The sequence below is a fragment of the Bactrocera tryoni genome, chromosome 3 (assembly GCF_016617805.1).
Source record: "Bactrocera tryoni isolate S06 chromosome 3, CSIRO_BtryS06_freeze2, whole genome shotgun sequence".
Taxonomy (NCBI): Eukaryota; Metazoa; Arthropoda; class Insecta; order Diptera; family Tephritidae; genus Bactrocera; species Bactrocera tryoni.
The window spans coordinates 68,082,221-68,105,845 of NC_052501.1; the positions used below are offsets into that span (position 1 = coordinate 68,082,221).

At 40.2% G+C, this 23,625-nt stretch overlaps 2 protein-coding genes across 2 annotated transcripts in view; one reads left to right on the top strand and one right to left on the bottom strand.

The window, feature by feature from the left end:
* Positions 1 to 23,625, top strand: part of LOC120771644 — an 82,651-nt gene that overhangs the window by 18,920 nt on the left and 40,106 nt on the right. The window lies entirely within an intron of this gene.
* LOC120771645 lies at positions 5,105 to 5,709 on the bottom strand. The gene has a single exon (XM_040099756.1). It carries the CDS (start codon positions 5,587 to 5,589, stop codon positions 5,197 to 5,199), a length of 393 nt encoding a protein of 130 aa, XP_039955690.1. The 5' UTR covers positions 5,590 to 5,709; the 3' UTR covers positions 5,105 to 5,196.

Sequence of the window (23,625 nt, forward strand, 5' to 3'; positions counted from 1 at the left end):
CAAATCGGCAGAATACAACAACAACAACATAGCAACCACTCCTGCCTGAAAAACACTACACTTCTTACAGAAAGCTCCTCCAACCTTCCCTCCAAGCTTTAACCCATCCGTGAAAAAACTCATTCTTCTTCAATGGCTCCTCCCCATCCATATATCTCTCGATGATATGTGAGCAAAAAAAGTAGCAATATTTAGCCTCTGCGACACACTGATTTAAGTTTTCAGGAATGCAGTTGAAGGAAGAGAGAATTTCAGCGTTCAAACTGCTTAATTTTCCAAGCTTTTACTGAGGCTGCAGTTCATTGTAAAATGGCATTAAGTGCTATTGTTGGTGTAGATACGTTCTAGCCTTTTCAAGCAACGACCACCACACGAATACACCATAGAACATTATTGGATTGACCACGGATTCATAGATCCAAAACATCACTTTTGGTGACAGTCCTCACATTTTCCACATAGCTGTAACCAGTTAAACACTACTTAGAAACTCAGTGGATTTGATAAAATACCTGATTCTTTTCAAATTTAGCAAATATCCTTTATATTATAACATTAGACGCCTTCGAAGATATCCAGCCTCAACCAGCTGTAGGCTGGGCTGCATTCTGCCAATTCTATTTTACCAAGTTTCTGAAGGTGGGATCTTAGAGATATGATACCGATACAACGTTCCTTAAATCTCTCTTTTCTAAAAGTGAAAACTCTTTGGTGTGTTCAGCATCAAATTTACCAGACAGAACTTTTAAAAGAGACTCTGTTTGAATAATACTCCAAAACTGAAGCCGTTCCTTTTGAGTCCGTTGCTTCAGTACTTTTGAAGTATACTCTGTTTTGCTGGTTATCCAAAACTTCAGGCGCTCCTTTAGAGTACATTGCTTCAAGCAACTGCGGAGCACTGAACCACTGCCTTCTGTAAGCACTAAATATTGTGATGTTAAGTAGGCAGATTTCCTAGACGGCGATGTGATCACACCCAGAATAGTATATATAGTCTATTGTGAATACAGATAAAAGCTCGTCGTAAGGGAACTTATCCTTAGTAGAGCCTTTACAACTATGAAAACTTAAACTTTGCTGAGAGCATAATGTTCATTAGACACTGCAAGATATACCCTGGGCTAGAAGCACCTGCATAATTACTATTAGCTGGACAGAGCTTACCGATATCAACAGGAAAATCGAATTACGAACACAGCGGAGTTCCTACTTATTCCTATTCTGCGACTAGTAAGACGGAAATACTTGATCTATTGTTCATCAGCTTTGCAGTTATTACAATCAACAGTCACTTCCATTGGAAGACGCTACAAGGTTCATGACTGGATGAGCGCTAACTCTATTATTACATTAACAGCCATTGCCTCAACGACAGCAAAATTTGGTCGAAGTTGCATAAGAAACTCAAGGTCGGTTAAGCCAAAGCTCTTTAATTAGCGAAGAAATGAAGTCTTCAACGCCCACCCAGTGATTCAGTCAGTAAACGGTTTAACAGTAGCTTTTTCCGAGTAAAGCTGGAGCTATTGCGAACTGCTTTTGCCAGTGAATAGCTCGATCACTCACCCACCTTAACTCACATACACAGTGAGTGAAAGGAAAATCAATATGCCTTTTCAACGTTTGCAAGCATGCGAAAGGTAAAGCGATTAGGTGGCAAGCATCAAATAAACAACAATGCAGAATATAATGAAATTCCTAAGCAACAAATTAAATGTGGCAGGCGAAATGCAAAGCACTTGACAGCAATGCACATAACTTGCAACTTGCAACTTGCTACCCTTTGCGCTGACGCCGAGACTGTTGCATTGCCATTGTGGCGCACAGCTGCCACACAGCAGCAGAACTGAGAAAAGGATAAAATTGCGGTAAACGAGCTGTTGCCATATTGCGTAGTTGCATCATTGCCTGTGGCAGCTCGACGGCGCTCCGAATGTGGTGGAATAAATATTTTCGTTTCTGCTTTATAGAAATTCACTACAGCTTGTCACAACTGCCACAGGAGGCACCTGTGGTGCTCGGGCGCCGCACGCCGTACGTTAGGCAGCCGGAAACCGGAAACGAGAGGGAAAAAGCAGCTAAAAATGCAAATGCAAAATATGTTGCATGAAATTTAAGTGGCACGCACTAACTTACGTGCCAGTTATACAGTTGACGGTCGTTGCTTAAAGATGTGCCCCAAATGTGTACGAATATATGTACGTACATATGTACATATGTGCAGCGAAGACATGCCACATGCTGTTGCCTTCGTACGCACACAAATCATGTGGCAATAAATTACATCAAAAAATGCAAAATTAACAAAATTTCCACATGCGTTCGGGGGGAAATTACATAACGAAAGACATTTGCCAAAGCTTGGGTACAAATATACTATGTTCGCACAAACTTCGTCACAAATATGTCTACGCGTATATGTAGGGATTTACTACTGGCGCGTCAGCTAAAATTGACTACTGTCATATGGGAAAAAACCGATTCTAAGAAGTTTTAAAGTTTAATGTTGGGTGGTTTTGAAGTTAGTGGTGATCGATTCTGATATATCCAAAACGGGATAAACTTAACCTAGACATTTGAAGAAAAACTGTGTTCCATTACTACGTTCCCTGCTTTTTTAAAGAAAAAACACAGAAACTTCAAAATTGATGTGGAATGTTTATTATCATTCGATAGAACATTCTTTGGCCTTTATTTTTTGAAGATTATCTCTTTCAAATGTTGGTCACAGCTATGTCTCAGATGATCCATCCGTTGAGTCCAAGTTTCGATGACTCGTTTAAGTATTTCGACTGGTAACTGCCGAATGACACGCGTGATGTTTTGCACCAAGACCTGAATCGAAGCAAAATTATTCGCATAGACTTTAGACTTATATATCCTCACAGAAAAGAGTCTAACGACGTGCTATCACACAATTTGGGCAGCCAATCGACCAGCCCAAAACGAAGTAATCTCCCAATAAATCCATTGGTTGATGCGATGTGCGGAAAGTGGTGCCGCCTTATTGAAAGCAAATGTCGCCGGGATCACGGGCTTCAATTTTATGCATCAAATAGTCGATTATCATGGCACAATAACGGTCATCTTTGACGGTTACGTTCTCACCGCCTCCATTTTTGAAGAAATATATGATTCCACACAAAAAACCACCAAACCGTTGTTTTTCCTGGATGAAATGGCAACTCCTAAATCTCTTTAGGTCGCACTTCGTCTCAAATGCGGCAATTTTGCTAGTTTACATACCCAGCCACAAATAGGCCTCATCGCTGAACAAAATTTGGCTCAAAAACGTCGAATCTGTTTGGAACTTTTTAAGAGCTCATAGAGCGGAGCGATGTCGCTTGCTTCAGTTCTTGCCGAATTGCCTATCCGCGGCCTTCGGCTGCTATATTTTCTTCACTGTGTGCTGGACGTGGTCTATTCGGTCAAATATTATCCAATAATGTTTGCTGGGTCTCAAGATGGGAGTGTTGCGAATAGTACATTCAATAGGCCGATTATGTTAGCAATATGTGAACCGAAGCGAACGTGGGATCCATGTCAAATGCAAAAAGAGGTTGTTTCAATACCAAGAATCACCCGCCAAGCCATTTCAAAGCGACTACATAACCTGGGAAAGATTCAGAAACAAAGAAACATGGGTTCTTTATGACCTCAATACCAGGAGAGGCACGAAAAAGTTATTCTGCTTCATGACAACACTGGGTTTCACGTATCCAAACACGTTGAAAGCTTCCTGAAAACGATTTAACGGGAAGTCCTACTCCATCCGCCATATTCCCCAGAGAGAGAACCGTCCGATTATAATTGGTTCCGTTCGATGGCACATATTATGTCTCAGAAGCAGTTCCACTCACAAGGCGACAGCGACAGCTTTTTGGCTTGGTTCTTGCTTGGCATCATAAGATGATTAGTTTTACCGTAATGATGTTCAAGCTTTGCCAGAAAGATGTGACTAACGTTGGGAAACACATCGAATACTTTAAGCATTTCTTAACAATAAAAGTGCGTTTTCATTAAAAAAAGAAAACTTAGTTGCGCACCTAACACAAGTAGATTGCAGGTCTAATAAAATTAAAGGTCTCGTTTCAATAATTTCTAGTTTCATAATGTCACTCTCATAGAAACCCTTATCCCTATGGGCAACAAACAGTCGGTTTTCAAAAGCTTCTCTTGAGTTGAACTTCATCCACAAAATTATTCGACATGTAGACAAACAGCAAGTAATCACTTATTGCTACGGCACGACTAGTAGTTGAAAACAAAAAAAAACATCCCAACCAAGCTCCCAGAGCTTCTGGCGAGTCATTCTCGAGATGTGTTGCCTGGCGTTGTCTGATGACGCAAAATTCATCACTATTGGGTCAAAGTTGTCCGTTTCTGGGCGTTTACTTCCTTCGAAAGGCATTTCAAGGAAACTTGGACGGGGACGCAGGGAAAAGCATCTATACGGATGTGTCCAAACTAGATAATCGAGTGAAAGGTGGTGTCTCTTCAACAAAGTTAGATGCCAAAATCGCCTTCCTTATACCAGAGCACTGTTTCCAAACGAAGCCACGAAAATTAAAGAAAACCATCTTGCTCTGACAAAAAAGAAAATAGTTATAAATGCAGATAATCCCTTAGGGTCGTCAAAGATAATGAAATCATGCTTTAATCGCATGCTTTAACCATGATCTAACATCATATTTCACGATAAACCTGCATTGGGCTCTGGAATATAGTGACATGTCTGGTAACTGTGAAGCAGAGGAACTGGCCAGAGCAAGCGCGTTCGAATGGACGAAAACGCTCCAGCTCTGAAAGTATTCGACGCAGTACCCGCCGGGGGAAACAGAGTAAGAGGAAGACCTACACTCGAGGTCGAGAAATGTTTGGCTTCACAAATAACCGGCGTTCCACCTGCCTAAGTTTGGTTCTCACAATCTCCACCGCTTAAATCAACTATGAAACTAACGGACATTTAGAATTATTTCTTTAATTTTCGGGATTACCTTACTTTTCAGTTCAATACGCTCTCCATTTTATTTTATAAAAAAATATATTTAGGACGTTTCCTTTTTAATTACAACGTAAAATTTACATTTAACACAAAAAACGAGACATTACCGAATGTTATACACATCAACACCCACAAGATTACTAACATTGCTGACAACCCTTACTTTAGCGTATTTAAGCTGTCGTAAAGACTCATCAGCGTCGACACATTTCATCCAGCGTTCTACGTTTCCACAACTGCATCTGCTTGACGGCCAATGAGAGTTCCATCAAATTGACGCGATGTTCATTATCTGTCAGCGACTTACGCAGATGACGCATCACGCGATTCATGCGACGATCACGTGCCGTATACACGTAACCAGCGTTGCGTGCGGCCTCAATATAACAGTACTTATCATTAAGTGGCATACGCGACCATACCTCGCCGGCTTCCGTGGCGGTCAACCACGCTGGCGATCGGCGATTGCAGACGCGCCGATATTCGCTTAGAAAATGCATAAATGCATTTCGGCTGTACGAAGCTTTGGCGGCAGTCGACGACGTCGCTGTCTGTTTGGGCGCATTTACGCAACAGGTCTTAACCATTTCACACTTCGGTTGTTGACAAGAGGCTGACGGTCGTTACTTGATACAAAAATCTGATTGTATCGCTAAGAATTTTTAATTTAACTGGTAAACTGCAAATATTTTTTCCTTTGATTTATATTTTCATTTCTCCTTTATAGAAAATATTTATTGACAAGTGACTGAAGTTGAAAGCCAAACAATTTGCGTTTTCAACTCTAAAATGTTCCCTAAGTTTTAGTTAAGTAGGGATATATGAAAGATTTTCGTTATATAAAGACTTGAAAGACTTAACAAACATAAAATGAAATATGCACCGTTATATTCGAAAACTTCTTGCCATTTTATTAATGTGACTCTCATAGATACCCTCTCCTTATTAGCTGGGTATGTCGATTTTCATAAGCTTTTCTTGAAGAGAACTTTTAACCAGCCAAATTTTTCGCCATAGTAAAGATAAAGGAACAGTTCTTAAAACCTTGGTGCCAGTTCCGGACTACACGTATATGGTGGATTCATTAGAACATCCCAACAAAGTTACCGAAACTTCTGTCGATTCAATATCGATGTGTATAGCCTGGTGTTGTTCTTATGGAACACAGTTCCTCTCCTATTTGGAAAAGATCAGCATTTCTAAATGATTGCTTCCTTCAGGCGTTACAATTGTTGGAAGTCGAGGTCCAATTTAACAGGTTGGCCGTAAGAGAGCAGTTCATAGTAGCAGATTCCCTGTCAAACCCACAAAACAAATAGAAAAAACTTCCAGACCATAAATTCTGGTTTGACCACCGTTTGCGCTGACTAGACGAGATCCGATCACGACTGTTTTCACTTGGCGTTGTCTTAGGTGACCCACATTTCATGACCAGTAAGCATCCGCTTAATAAATTGATCGGTTTTTTCATTATTCAGTAGTGGAGTTCAGATGGAAATTCGGTCCATAATTTTTTTTTTTTTGTTACCTCAAGCCTTATTGAAATGACTCCCAACGGTTATTGTTCAGCGATGTCCTGCAATTTCAACGAATCCTGGCGCACCGGCGAACCCACTGTCATCAGTATGCCCTGCATGGCGCCATAACCGGGCTTCGTCCCTCTTATAAACGCAAAGCAGAAAAAAACTTGCATTCAAATTATTCCTCTTGCTATAGGATTAATGGTCGAGAAGGCTGGTGAACTCTACATACCGTTTCATTTGTATGGTCTTCTTCTTGTCTTTGCTGCGTTTGTTCTGAAACCAGTTTCGTATGACACGTGCTAATAGAACAGTAATCTCCAGCAGCTGCTCTTTCATGAGCGCCTCAGGTCACGGATTAGCATTATAGCAGGTTCTGCAAGTAAGAAAAGTAATGGTTGGTTATGCTAAAAGATTGAAGAGAGAAGTGATTTAGAGGATTTCTGCGATGGAAACGTATGTAATGTTATGTTGCCTATAACCTATGTAGATATACAGAAGACATTTGGACTTGCCTAGAACATGGTTTGAGTCATACCGATACTATAACTTGAGATAATTGATTTTTGAATAGACGCATTGGTAAAGTGGGTTTTCGAGAACTCCGGTTTTTAAGTCAATTTACAGTAAACCTAATATTGTAAACGATTTTGAACAGAACTCCTAGTTTAATATTATTTTTTTACCATCATATTACTTTATAAATACATAAATAGATTATAGAAGTTTCTTCCCAGCTCGTCTTTTTTAAGAAGAAAGAAGTAGATGTGGCTTGAACTAAGCTTTCTGACGAATGTGAAGCGATCAAAATATTGTTAGGTGTAGGAAAAGATCTTCAAAAGAGGTTTTCATTGCAATTCCAAGATATCTTGCAAGATATCATCGTCGAAAAAATTGCTAAGCCGAAGAATTAAATACAAAAGAAGGATGAGTCTGTCAATAAATAAAGCCAAGTTTATAATTTTCTGGAAGAAACTTGGTTTAACTTACAACGACTGAGGAGTAATGACGCAATTCGATCGTACTTATAGAACGCGAGTTACAGAATACTAAAGCCATGTATTGGAAAAACAATGGTTTTATCCTTTATCTTTCTCTCTTCATTGGGACTTTAAATCTTTAGAGTGTTTTAAATGTAATATCTATATATAGGGATTTTTCACAGGAACGCTACAAAAAGTAGACCAATAGGGACAGCAAGCGACGCTATATTTTTTCCGCTCTTTTGACATATCTCCTTCGTAAGGTTTGCCATTTCATCATGGAAAGACATACGATCTAGCAGTGAGTCGAAATTATATAAGTTTACTACCGAAATTCGGAGTCAGTGACCTTAATTTTAAGAGTACTACGTCCAAGTGCTACGTCCAATTTATGGTCGTCATAATCATCCTGTCAGATCAACAATTGTGCGTCCAGTGGAAAAATTTGAATCCACAGGCACAGTAAAAACTGTTCCCGTGCCAGTGAGACAAAGAAGTGCCCGTAGTGTCGAGAATATTGCTGCCGAGAGCATCAATTGAGGAAGAGCCAAATCAGTCTCTCACACGTCGTTCTCAAGCGTTTGGCCTCTCTGTGACTTCATTGTGGCGAATTTTTACGAAAAGATCTTGGCCTACATTTTAATGAGATCAAATTAACGCAAGAACTGAAGTGGCTTGACCACCAGAATCGTCGTATGTTCGTGAATTGTGCTGAGCAATAACTTGAAAATGATGCGAATTTTCATCGAAAAATCATCTTCCGCGATGGGGCTCATTTCGCGCTGAATGGTTTCGTCAATACGCAAAATATACGTTATTGGTCAGGCAGTACACATGTACTCCATGAGTCACCATTGCATCACAAAAAAAATTACGGTTTGATGCGGTTCGAAAGCCGGCGGCGTTATTGAGTCGCACTTCCTTTGTGATGATCAAGACCGGCATGTTACTGTGAATGAAAATCTCTACCGCTCAATCATAACCGAATAATTTTGGCCCGAATCGGATGATATGGACTTGGACAATATGTGGTTCCAACAGAACAGCGCCACAAGCAACACAGCGTATGTCACAATCGATTTATTGAAAACCACGTTTGGTGAATGTGTTAACTCACGAAAAAGCCCAGGCAATTGGCCGCCTCGGTCGTGCGATATGACGCCGTTAAACTATTTCCTGTGGGGGAACGTCAAGTCTATGGTCTATGCCAACAAGCCAGCGACGATTGATGAACTTCGTACGAATATCGAACGTGAAATTGCAGTAGTCAATTGGCCAATTTATGCTTGAGAACCGTCGAAAATTGGTTTCAGCATCTGGACTTCTGCAAGCGTGCCAGTGCTGGACATACAAAAGAAATCGAGTTCCACACATAATGGCATCGGGTGTAGCGCCAAACATTTCTGCGCAGATATTTGCAATTTTATTAGATGTTCAAATTCAAATTCCGGGCATATCCACTCAGCCGGTTCTCTAAACCTTACGCCCTTTTATGCATTCCTATCATGAGTCTTACGAGTGTTGCATATGCGATTGAAAAATGCCAACGTTTAAGTGTAAAATAATTATATTGTTATAATGCTGTGAGAAAAAAAATCAATTTCACTTAAGGCAAATGTGTTAAAAGGCATACCGTTATGCGTGTGTGGGTATTAGGAACGAAGACACGAGACGCATACAAATTATAAAATTACAATACATTACATGTAATAACGGGACGCGACGCCACATGGTCGCTTATATACATATGTAACTGTTGGTACGTGTTGTTGTTGTCCTTGTTGTTGCGTTGGATGGGTGGAAAATTGGGTGGTTGTTGATGGACACATTCGATGTCATAAATTCCGCCGTCGCTGTCTTTTGACTTTGATGGCGCCGCACAAGATGCTTACAAATGACTATAACTATAACGGTACTTGTACATGCAACGTGTGCATGCGTGTGTGTGTGTACTTCAAAGGAAAAGCGTAAAAAATGTACACGTAACTAGAAGGAAATTCCATATTTTATATACACGTACGCGCGCGCTCGCAACCACACACAACCACACACAGCTACACACACACATTTAGCTATGTAACAACAAATATGGGGCAAATTCAATATTACAAGGAGCGCATATAGCACACACATCGCTAAATTTCACTTACATCTGACACACTGGTCGAGACGTGCAGCATCGCGAAGAAAATAGCAACAGTGGCAGCGCTGGCTAACGGCAAACGGCAAACGGCAAAGCGACAACGCGGTGGCATCGTTATGACGACACGTACACGCATCCATCAAACAACCGTCAATGTGTGTCAGTCTCGGTTAGTCCAAAGAAGGCTGTGTGAACGACGCTACTCACTGTAATCAGCTGCTGTTGCCTGATGGACGCCCCTGAGCGCGTAGACGCAGCGTCATGTACCGTTGTTGGCCGCCTGGCTGACGTCGAATGTCAACGTGTCAATTGCGCACATTAGGCGATGCCAACGGATCATAAACTTGCAACAAATATAAGGTACATACTTATGAAAGTATGTATGAATATTGAACTCAACTAGGTAGTCATGTGATCACCTTGCAGATGGAAAATTTACCGGACTGGTTCAATTCATTGCTTAAATTTTACGTAAGAAACTCGAAGAAGAAACGGGAGATATACATATATATATTTATAAGTTTACCGTTAGAACCATTAGACATTATGAGTTTATGGCTGACACAGTGGGCTAATGTCCAAATTGAGTTCATAGATTTTGGATCAACTCTATGACTTAACCTAACCTAAGCTAGTCGTTAGACAATATTTGATTGGAGACTAGACTTTATGGCACGAAGGCTCAGAGTATGCAGATCAGTTGTACAATTACGCTATCCATTTTTTTTTAACTTAACTCCCAGCGTGATATGCTCTCAAAAACTATAATTTGATCCAGCTGTTAGGTTTTCATTTCTTATATGGCAAAAATGCCAGACCATAGGCGGCCGCACTTAGCTCATCATTAACCACATTGTTCTCCTGAAAGTTAACCAAATTAACCTTTTACAACCAGCAACTCAGTGGATTTCGTAAAACCCTGATTCTCAACCCAGCTGCCCAAGGTCGCATAAACCCGAACAATGAGAGCTGTGAAAAACATCTCACCACCGCATGCAGCTGTAGGCTGGGCATTCGAATAGGTAAAGTCCTAGCGTCTCAGCATCCTCCGCACATGCTCTGCATTCCTCGTAGTCTACTTTTTCCATTTTCGATTGGTGGGATCTTAAAGATAGGTACCCTGTGATGATCTTTACATTGTTACGCAGTTTCCTTTGGTGTAATAGTAGCAGCTTTTTGGTTTGTCCGCTATCATCAACACCCCAAGTTGCTAGTGTTCCAAGATCTGAGGTGTTCATCTAGGGTCTATTGCTACAATCAAACTGTGAAGGAGCTGAATGACCTGGGGCATCTTAGAGGAATTGTGTCTGCAGCTGTCCCCGAGCGATCCAACTCGACTGCCCCTTCATTTTCATTTCATTAACAAAGCTGGCCATAAGCATTGACTTATACTTTACTTATATATGTAGTGGCCGGATTTCGATGATAACCTGAAAAGTCTTATTCAGGTAGACTTCATTGCGCCCGTAATCCCTAGCAAGCAAACCTATTGAACCTGTTCTAGGAGTTTAATAAGACTCTTTTACGATAATACCATCCACCATACCGGCGGATGACTCTTGTGTTGAGCCAATAGGCCGCGCGGGTTCCTCAAACCCCACTTTGGAGCAAAAGCTTTTCTTTCGGAGTTCGAGTATTCAAGAAACCCTGCTCTCAATGTAATGAGACAATACGCCGAAAATACAAACATAGTGCTATTTTGGTTTCACTGATTAGGTAAGAGTAATTCTGATTAACAATGTAAATCGTCGAGTCCGACACTTATGTAAGCACCGTCTCAACTGCTCAACATTGGACAAAAAACCGTTTGGAACAATTTAAAAGCACCATGAATCGGTATACGGGTACTTTCACAGTCTTATTTTCATTTGCAAGCCGATCGCTGGATATATAACATTTATAAAGAGCACCGCCACTGTTGACGCCAAGCCTTCAAGTATTGGAGTCAAACGAGTTAACGCAAAAAGTTGTGACTAACAGTATATTTCATAAGCGAAAACGGACATGATTGAACGGCGGTGAGCCGATACAATGTGGGTAAACCAGGATTGACGCTCACGAAGTCTAAGACTACATTATTAAATGGGAATGATACCTACTTAGTATTCTTAAGGCTTTACTCAAATTAATGTCTCAATTCGGTATGAAGTCAATAATACGCATGTTTTGTCTCTTCGATCGACTGAAAACGGCTTCCACAGAGCAGCAATTTTAGTCAAAAGCATACAGAGCCAAATCTGGCGAATACGGTGGTTGATCGATGGTATTCTTTTCGTAGCTCGATGTGTATTGTTCTTCCACAATTCTGGCCGTTTTGGACATATGTTCTCACGCAAAACGCCTCAAGACGGCATAATAAAAGTCCTTATTGACCAATTGTCTCTCCGGAACAGATTCATGATGCACCAAACCAAGAATATCGAAAAAACAATGAGCATCGCACTGACTGTTGAGCGACTTGGGCGTGTTTTTTTTTTTTTTTTTTTGGTTTCAGCTCGTTTTTTCCCATCATTCCGAAGATTGTTGACTTGTTTGCATGTCAAACTCAAAAACACATGTCGGCAGTTATAATACGGAATCGGAATTCACACGATCAAGTACTTTTTTAGAAAAAAGTTCAGCTTTTTCGGGACGAGTTGAGCAAGAACGCGTTTCATACTCAAAAAATATCCACGAAAATCGTTCGAAGGGGCTCGCGAGAGATGTCGAGCTCTCTTGCTGTCTCTCTAACAACTGCCTGACGATTTTCAAGCACCATATCCTTCACTTTTTTAATAACTCACACCGGCGAGGTAGTACGGGGCTCTAAGCCCGATTACTGCGCATTTTTTTGTACATATATATCTCTTAAATGACAGGAGCTATAGAAAAAATGCCCATGACAAACTTGTAGAAAATTTTATTTGCTATAAAAAAGGTTCGAGGTCAAAATCGCTATCATTAATACTTATCGAGAAATTCGGCTTTTAAAGTAAGTAAAGTAATTTTTATAGATGGTATGTAGCCTTACTTAAAAAGCTGAATATCTCGAGAAGTATTAATGACAGCGATTTTGACTTCGAACCTCTTTTATAGCAAATAAAATTTCTTACAAGTTTGTCATAAAAATCGGGTTTAGAGCCCCGTACTACCTCGCCGGTGTGAGTTACGACTTTGTTGCACTGGGCACTTTTTTCGAGTGAACAATTCTAAGAAATATGCGTTGACGCATACCTCTCAAAGCGATGCCCTAAGATACCTCTGATCTGTAGGAATTTAAAGATAAAAACTCACGATTTTAGTGCATTTTCTATGGAAAATTTTTACAGGCCTTGGTCCAGTTCTGAATGTTAATATTAAGGGCTAAAATTTTCAGGGAATTTTTTTTAGAGTATTTTCAAGGAAATTTCGTAACGGGACTGAAAAAAATTAATAGTTTAAAAACAAAAAAACACCCTAGTGTACAGACTTAAGCAGCTGCTGTAAAAAAATTTGTTGACAGATTGCACTCATATTTGGCATATTAATTAAGGAAAGTCCTACCAACCTAGCCAAATTCATTTTTTTGAAATATCATTTACCCGGGAAAGTTATTTACAATTTCCGGGTGCTTTTTTGTCACAATTTATATCACATTTTTGGTTAAATTGGTTTAGTAATTGCAGAAATATGGCATTTTAACTTAAGCTGGAAGCTGAAACACCTACGTTCCATTGACACATTTAGTTCCGCTTAGACCACAAAAACTTCTTAACCACAAACGGCTTTCTGTACGCGATTACTATGATAAAAGTTAATTTTCAAAGTTCTGTTAATACCGATAAAAACTTAAATTTTTACAACTCTGTTCAAAACAACACTCTCGCCACACCCAAGTAATTACGCCGTCGCTATTCTTCTCGTGGCACACAATGGGTGGCAAATGCGGCAGTCATTTCGATGCAAATCTCATATTCATGGCGTCATAAAAATTCTAATATGGCACACGCTTGCGCCAAGGCACTACGACTTGCGTACTTCGGCAAATTCAATTAAATGCTTCGAGTAATCTTAGCATAAGGCATTTTGTTGCCTATTACTTGCAGGCGCCTAAATGTAGGCTACCCATATACATAGAACAAGGGCATTAAGTGAAGAAAGCACAGCAAAGTCCTTTTGTGACTTTCATATTTTGATAGCTGCTAAATGAAGCTTTCTCCAACGCACGAGTATTTCTAAGTGCGTGCGTGTGTCTATAGCCAGGCTCTTAGAGAGCTATGTAAACAAAGTACTTGTGCAAGTAACCCGCTAAGGCACATAAAAAGCAGCTGAAAAGAAAATTTTTGTTAAATTCGCTGGCGGATTTTCGTTTTTATGTGCGTTCTTTATGTGCGCCTAGACTTTAATTTGCCTCTTCTGTGTTTTATAACTAAATCTTGTGTGCAACATGCTTACCAGGCCTTATCAGTAACTTTCTCGTAAAAGCTTCGTATATACCTACATATGTACATAAAAAGCCATATATTTCTATAAAAGTTTTATTCCCGCCATTTTCATTATCAATTTCCTTGCATTCGTCAATATTAAATTCGGTTTTCGTACGCCTCATTTTCATTTTCTTCAACTTCCTTTGCATTTCATTCGTCTCGACTGAATTAACTTGGTTTTGATTTGTCTAAATCTTCGCTTCAAGTAAAAATCTCGCAGCATTCACGTCTTAAGCCGCAGCTGCCACTATTTCTAGACCATTTTTAGACCTCTATATAAACAACACGCCGCCAAAGCCACGCCACGCCACTACCGCTTCCGTACTTCCGCTCATTCGTTTCGACAATTTCTTCTGCTCTTGCTTTCCACTTCCGTTAGCATCTGCTTTGATTCCGTCAGCCGCCCACACGCTTGCCATATTTCCATTTCGGACCCATCTTTTCCTATTTCGCTGTTAACATTCCGCAGGCATTTCGCACATAAAAACTCATTCGCCGAATGCGAAACGAACGACAACAAGACGTCCGCCTCCGGCAGCAGCAGCATCAATAGCCGCAACACAAATACGAATCAATGACAATTGGTATGTGCGCACACATGAGTCGCACATGCCGCCCGCTCGCCAACGAGTAGCACCATTTTTTCGCCGAACAAACATTCAATAGATGCCGTTAGCGGTGGAAAATTACAAAAAGAAGCAACAAAAATTGGCGCAGTTGGAAAAATTGGCAGCTCGTGAAATTGGCGCGAAAAATTCGAAACATGTAGAAAGGCATTAAAAATAATTGCAACGCTGGGATTGCCGCAATGCGAATTAGAGTTGTGGCACTATCGTCCCAGAGATGTGAATGGCAAACGGAATCGGCTACGCACGAACTTGGCAAATCTATTGAACTATTTGAAGCTGTGGGTGCGTTGGCAGCGAGAGTGGGAAGGGTGTCGTTTTGATGCACGGATCCAAAGTTCTTGTTAAAGGTAATCCATTTCGAGGTTCCCTACTTTTTTAAAGAAAAAACACAGAAACTTCAAATTTAATAGGGAATGTTTATTGTCATTCCAGAGAACATTCTTTGACATTTATTTCTTCAAGATTATCTCTTTCAAATCTGCGGTTATGTCTCAGATGGTACATCGGTTGATTATTATTTTCGATGACCCGTTCGAATATTTCGACTGGTAACTGGTGAATGACAAACGTGATATTTTGCTCCAAAACTTGAATCGCTGCGAGATTGTCCGTAAAGTCAACGGTTTGATATCACACGATCTTGGTGGCCAATCGACCGACCCAAAACGTGAAATTATCTGTTGACCGAAATGTTCTCTCAATAAATCCATTGACTGAAGCGACATGTGGGAAGTGACGCCGTCTTGTTGAAACCAAATGTCGTCGAGAGCACGAGCTTCAATTTCAGGCATTAAATAGTTGGTTATCATGCCGCGATAACGGTCGCAGTTAACGGTTACGTTCTCATCGACTTCATTTTTAAAAAATTATGGACCGATGGTTCCACCAGTTCACAAATCACACCAAACCGTTTTTTTTTCTGCATGAAATGGCAGCTTTTGAATCTATTTAGGTCGTTCATCATCGCAAATCCGGAAAGCCTCATCGCTGAACAAAATTTGGCTGGAAAACTTCAGATCTTCTTGGAACTTTTCAAGAGATATTAGAAGGAAGCGATGTCATTTGGGAAGGTTGATCGGCTTCAAATCTTGCACAAGCTGTATTTTGTACGACTTAAGTCAAGTCGTTCCATACGTCAGTCCGAGTTTGTGCAAGCGGCGTCGAATTTGCTCTCCACGGTCTTATGTGTACACTCTCAGCTACGGCTGCTATATTTTCTTCACTGCGTTTGTGATGTTGTCTATTCAGTCGAATATTATCCAATAATGAATTCGGGGTCCCAAATGGGTGATGATATAGTGGTGAGGATGTAGGAACAGAGAAACAGAGTTACGCTAATTTTTTATTTTTAGTATCAGGATCACTCCACATTATAATCAGAAAAGGATCGACATTAAATTCTGTATGATACCTTCAAAACTGACCAATATTTTTATATTCCGTATTTTGGGAATTGAACACTTCTAGCCTCATTATTCGATGAGGATTGGCCCAAGTTAAGAACACTATAGAATAATTTATTCTTATACAACGGACCGACATTCTACGCAGTGAAATCCCAGTTAAGATCGGCCTCCTAATCTGAACTAACCATATCTTTATTGCTGTTTGGTTTTCATGACAATTGGGACGACATGATCTAGCCAGCGTAGCCGCTATCTCTTAATTCGCTGAAATATATCAATGTCGTCGTATAACTCGTACGTTCATCGTTCCATCGACTACGGTATTGCCAACACGCAAAGGACCATAAGTCTTTCGCAGAACCTTTCTCTCAAAAACTTGTAAAGGCGTCTCATCACATATTTTCATTTTCCATGAATCTGCATCATACAGCAGGTTGGTCTTTGTTCCTCGAGAGGACTTTACTGCTCAATTATCCGAAATAACACCTTTTAGAAAGAGTTATTCTGCTTTGGTTATTTACGACTTCCAACTTATGACTACTAAGAGAGCACGAAAGTCGACAAAACCAGTTACTAATGGAGTGATCTTCAATTGACGGATCCACGTGAGTCTTGGGTGCACAAACACTCCCCAAAATCAAAGATTTCTATTGAAATTCAAAACAATTTAGGAAATAGCATCAATATTAAAATTATGTTAGAAAGAAAACTCTCCTCCCCACAAAAATAAATTCTGAATCCGCTACTGGTGTATCTATACTATAGGTAGTATATTATTACAAATACATATATAATATTTTTTATATATTAAATGTATATAGGGTATGTATATCGAAATGAGTTAAAAATCCGCACTTGACTGCGTTCCGACTGCATTGCGATGCGCTGGAATGTGTTGCCAATATTGCATTTCTACATTCCATTGGGATTGCATTGCTCGCATTTGATTGAGTGGAAGTGTATAAATCGGAATCGCAGTTAATTTCAGTAGAAAATATCCGTTTTTTCATTATTGCGCTCATTCGTTTGGCATTTGCTTTTTCATTCGATTTTTTCTCTCATTTATGTGAGTATTGGCAAATTCAAAAAATGGGGTTTCTCTAGAAAATAAAGACGTAACTGTATGTACTTGAATGATGGGGAAAAATAGAACTAGTGATTCCTACATACATACATATCTACGTATTGCCTTTAGCAGTCCGGTTTCTTAGAATTATAATCGAAGAAATCATAGGTGGATCCTACTTCCTGAAACAGCGTTTAATATGTCTTCATAAAAATTAGTATAAATTTAGCAGGTAGTCGAAAAACTTCGACATTTTCAATACTACAGTCGATTAACTGTTCTTTGTATAAAAAAGTGAAAAGATAGAGAACCTAAAAAGTAAAATTTGGTTTAATCAAATAACTGCAACAACTTCTCAGAATCATAAAGTCGTTGTAGTTTTCCGTCGATTGTGGACACGCAGTGGCTCCACTTTGCACAGAGCCTTCGCAAATCCAAATATTCATAAAGCACCTTCCTTTCAGAAATTTGGAAAGTCCGCAATATTGATAAACTCTATTTTCGTTCCAAAATATACGCTTTTCCGATGGAAATCTTGGTACGATAGTAGCTGCAAGATACGGTGGCGTTAGGTGAATTTCCCACAAACCTTCGGACATAGCTCCATAGACCAGGAATCTTTGGTAAACCTCACACCTTATATACGGGGTTTGTCCTGAAAGTAATAAGATTTAAAAAAATTTATTGAACCAATCGTTACAATTCTTGGAAAACTTTCAAAATAGGCTCTTTCTGCGTCGATACAGCACTGCCAGCGCGCTTTCCAAGCCTTAAAGGCGTCACGGAAGGCATTCTCCGGTTTCTGCCGAGGCGCATGCTGCTTGGATTCCTTCTGTCGTTTCAATATATCTGCTTTTCATCAGCCTTTTCCGGCAAGCAAACAAAAAAATGTCCGGGGGCCACATCTAGGCTGTAGGGCGGCTGCGGAAGCGTTGCGATGCCGGCCTTGGTTAAGTAGCTGTTCACAAGAAAGGCGTTCCACTAACTTCAATTTCTGGTCGTCAGTGAGCACTTTTCGGACCGTCTTCGCGCACACCTTGCGTATGTTTCACATTGCCGGTGTTTGTCGAAGTCGCAGGTCTCCCAGCACGATCTTCATCAGCGACCTCTTTCCGGCCGTCCAAAAGGCCTAGTGCCACCCAAACACACAATTTTTTACTAAAGCAAACACGTCGCGCGAAAATGTTTATCCTGACTCTTCAGCCGCTTGTTCGTTAGCTAGTAATGCCCTCTACCGAATCCAGTCAATGCGCGCATGCTCCGAAGTACAGTCGCGGCGAAAGCAAATTAGTCCTATTACATTCCGGACAAACCCTGTGCGAGAGAGAGAGTTCCGAGTCATGTTAAAAGTGGGTAGGTGGCACGTGAACACGCGACCCACCAGCGGAAAAATATCACTACATACCATATATCTACAGCCAAGCGGTCAAAACCATATAGAACGGAGTTTCCGAAGGTACTGACAGACAGATCAAAGTTAGATGGAATGCCTTTGCGTTTTTCAGAATAGCCAAGATCATGTGCTGGAATGCGGAAAGAAAACTCGGAAGCTTTCTACTCACACAATCTCGAAAAGACTGCAGGACTGTTTTTGGCCTAGTCACAGCTAGCAACTTACTAGTATCAATACGAGTACGAGCTGTATGAGCTTTATTATCGACGACACATGTAGAAAGTACAGGAAAGTAGATATGAACGAAAACATGAAATAACTTCTCTGCTTATGCCTAGCCTTATCTGGAACTTAGCTTAAATACATATGTAGGACTACTTCGCAGTTCAAGTGACTGGATATGTATCAAAATTAGATATGAAGTCTCTGTTAAACTTCGCCAAAAGAACTGACGTCCTGAACAACGAAAACTTCAGCTCGTATTAATAATGTACCTCTATCTGGCATAGCAAAAGACCTTTAGGTTCATGTATATCGTGTCAGCAAGCCATTGTAGCTTAACCTAATAAAATATTTTCGATGTTTCAGAGCATAATAACGTTTGCTAGACGTCCGTTTATTATTTTCAGTGTTCTTATGCCCTTTCCAGATATTGGCAAACCACTGCAGGTTTAATTTTTCTGACACAGAACTCAGATATTACTCATCTACTTTGGTAACATTTTGATATGTACTCAATCAGTCGTGAGTCAATGTTAAAAGTACACGCATCGTAGAAATGCGAAACTAAACCAACCGTCAAAAAGAAGATAAAGATTTAAACACACATTTCACAAGAGGCAGTCTCTCGAGAAATTTATAACGTATACAGTAGTAGTGTATACTAGATTGTGCTAAAGTACCTAAGTGCAACCAAAAACCAATTCTGCCACCAAACATAACTATATTCTTTTGAATATCCTACTGGGTCTTACTTTGAGCATTGCGGCGTCGGTCTCTCCGCTCACTTTAATATGCTAATTTGTAGTCACTATTCCGTCTCACCGCGCGGCATGGCTAGAATCAATACTTCCAACTGCGTGAAGAGCCAAATAAGCCACATCTTACATACACAATAGCGCCGAGTTTTTCTTAACCCACATATGCCCTCCTCCTTACCCAGCTAGCCTCTGGCAGGGTTATGTTATCTTAAAACGCTGCTTTGGAATTTGTGCTATGAATCCCATATGTTTACAAGTATGTAGTTTGTGGGCTCGATACCGTTATACTGACTGTTGCTATTTTGTTGTGTTTTTTATGAATATTGTGTTGGTCTCCTTCGCTCGGCTTGGTATTCATATTTGGGATTCATTTCGCGCGCTTCGCCTATATGTTGTTGTTATCGAGTAAATTGGGCGCGTGGAAACTTTGCCAAATATTTCTTTTTTGTTCGTTAAACGCAACAAATGCATTGAACGTGCAGCGCATACGAAGAGTTCGACTTCATTCACCCACGAAGGTTCACTTAGGTACTTTACATAAACATATTGATATGTGGAAGGAGCTGTCTCTGCTGCTCTCATTCACGTTCTTTACACTTTACTGAAATTTCTTCGAATTTTCTGATTTGATATGTACATAACTGTAATGTCAACATATGTGAGAATTCCCTAATCATTTATAATATTAGTTGTCTTAAATTGCAGAATGTAGCATTTTAAAAGGTGTTTAAAACAGAATTAAACGATGACGAACTGAGAGGTATGCATAGACTTGGATAGGAACCATATAAACTCTGAAACAGAAAACAAAATTTTTAGTATTCCTCTTCTTTAATCTTCGGAACAAAGCTCTAGCTGTTTGAATCTATTTTTAAGTTTTCAAAACTTCCAGGTATACCTGCAAGAGAGGTAACTGTGGGGCAAAACTATTGGATGAGGATATGGATTATCGCAACCCATGAACATTCATGCGGATAGGTTAAAAATCTTGTCGCTTAAGGTAGAATCATCCCGACACCCCCCCTGATCTTTCCCATAATAGGGTGGCGAGAAAAAAAAGTTGAAACATTTTGAATCGTTTATCTTGCCATACGAAGAAACTATAGGCTGAATGAGCCGCTGTCGACTCATAGGGGTTCCCAGCTATCATCATAAATTTCTGTTATTACAAAATGATTTCTGTCTCGAGAACCAGCCCCAATATCAGTTCAACTTTCGGATGATTGAGCCAATCCAATGGACTTACGCTTATATAAGGTCTCGAAAAAAGAAATATCATTTTCTTCGGATAGACTAATTTTATAATATGTACCTTGCGTTCTCTAAGTTACTTCGGATAACGCTCACAGACTTTGGAATTTATGCCTTGTGTTCTCTAAGTTCCGTCGGATAACGCTAACACACTTTAGAAAGATAATAATTCAAACTAAACAAACTTCTCAGACAGTTTTGTCATTGCCTAGTCCAGTATTATATGATCGTCGAGGACGGCTACCAGCAAAAGGAAATGCCTTTCATTTTGCCATTTTTTTGGATAAGTTAGAAGCTAAGCATAACACAAACAAACTCGTTACGAAACACTCAAATAAGGTTGCATACAAAAGGAAACTCGATTTATGGGTGTCACACGAGTTAGCGCAAAAAAAAATCCGAAGGATCGGATTTCCAAATGCCGACAAATGCTAAATTGCAGCAGAATCGATCAATTTTTTATAGCGTATGGAACCTGATGATGAAAAGTTAATAACTTTCAACAAATTTAAGCGAAACAGTCGTGGTCAAATCGGTACAAATGGTAGCTAAGCCAGAACTGACGGTAAGAAAGTAAGTTTGGCAAGGAATTATCTACGGTGATATGGGTTTTTATGGTCAAACTCTTAACTTGGACCTGTACTATCAACCATTGGACCGTCTGACAGAACCAAATGCACATAAGCGCCAAATTTTAGCCACTCAAGTTCCGTCAGGACAATGTCGCTTCATACGCATCGATAGAGACTCGCTAAACGAACCGGAAGTTTGGTTGAGAGGCTGCTTATGCATCCATCCAATATTCCGGTCCTGACACCAAGTGAATACTACCTGTGCATGTCTATAGCAAATGTTTTCACTGATGAAAACGTCGACTCAAGCAAAGTTTGAGGAAATCGACTGTTCCAGTATTTTGCCAATTGGTACAAGGAGTGTTAACCATTCTCACGGACCCGCGTTTTTTATCCGGTCAAGGACCGTCATCTCGGCAGAATTCTGCCAATACAACAACAAGGAGTGTTACTCTTTCAATTATCCTTGTTCTCCCCTTCAAGAAACGTTCACAACCAAGCAGCCTTATCAAAATTGCACTCAAGTCAAATACAGTTGTCGCCTAAAGTGCTTGTACAGAGTTTGCACCATCACTTGTGATCAAGTTCAAATTATCAACTCTCCACGCATAACTAATCAAGTCCACTTAAATGTAACATACATATATGGCACATGGAGAGGGAAAGTGTCACATTCCCACATGCCAACAAGCACCTGCATACAAGCGTGCCTACATCTCACAACCTACATGAGTAGCATAATGTATGGGAGACCACACGTGTGCACAGCAGTCGTCGATACAAGTTTTCAGTAGAAATGGCCCTTCGCCTTTTTACCACATCTCGGTATTTAAACAGCCCAGGGAATTGCCGCTGCTGTGGCCTGGCGTGGATTGGCTGGCTGACTCAATGGTCTAAATACAGTCAACTTGCCGCAAGTGCTCGACTCGGCACAGTTTACATGTCACCAGCATTGCGCATAAATCAAGCCGATGAAACTGAAATTGAAACGAGCATCGCCTACACCGTCTCCGTAGTTTTTCCACATTGGTCTTATGTAAACACACAGTTGCACCTACAATATATAGTATATGTACATATGTACGAGTACAAACCGAACATCAATCAGGCGGAAAATGGTGGGGAAGTGCGGATGAGTTGCATGTATTTAAAATGGTTATTTAATACGACGCCGTTGTTTATGTGTTCACTGTTGCATGCCACAACATGAACTCAGCAGTTGAATAAACAACGAAATTTCGTTCGCCAAGGGGAAGTCAAGGAAATGTACTCAGCCTCCGTTGGGATTTCATGCTAATGTGCGCTTATTGAACGCATACTCCTTTCTCACACCGCCAATACGAGAGTTTCATGTTTTTTTGGAGTCGAAAATTCAAGCAATGTAAAAAAGTATTTTCTAAAGTTTTATTAACTGTATTTTGTTTTTACATGGTTTCATGCGTCATATGAGGGAGTCGCTCTCAAATTACAAAATGATTGAACGTTGCTTAGTTATAGTACAGACATAGGAAGAACAATCTAATCGGTGTTCTGGGTGATACTTCTTAAGATACGCCCAAATGTATACTTCACGTAGAAAGAAACAATAGATTTAAGTGCTAGGCTTGGTACGCAGAATAAGTGTTGTGCTACTTGGCTATATCGTTCCGGCATACTAAGCTGTCCACGTGAGATCCGTGTTACAATCGGCCTCTTAACCTAACTTAACCTACAAGCTCGTAAGACACTACTAGCCGTTTGCCCCATTTATTCGCAGTCTTTGCATTGTGGAGCAAAATAAACAATATTCAATAACTCGTTTGGAAAGTTTTCACTTTCTTCCACGGACCGCCCCATCCTTTTTCTGTGTAGCATATTGGAACATGGAAGAGCGTAGCTCGAGAAGTTGGATTTTCGATAAATTCCCTCTAATGACCTATAAGAATATTGACTCTGTTGAACGCAACAGAGCCTTAATTGCCACTTAACTGTCTACAAGAAAGCTAATGAAGTACCTGTCTAAAGCCATTAGGCTTAACGAATTCGCTGTTATGACCTTCCTTGATATAAAGGGTGCTTTCAATAACATCCTGTCAGAAGCAATCTTATCTGCTCTTGACGGTCTTGAGCTTGAATCAAACCTCAAAAAACTCATTTTTAGTCCTCTGTGCGACAGAGTGATTGAAATGGAACGGGGAAATGCACGTGCTCGACAAAATGTGAGTAGAGGAATCCCACAAGGTGGAATTCTCTCAC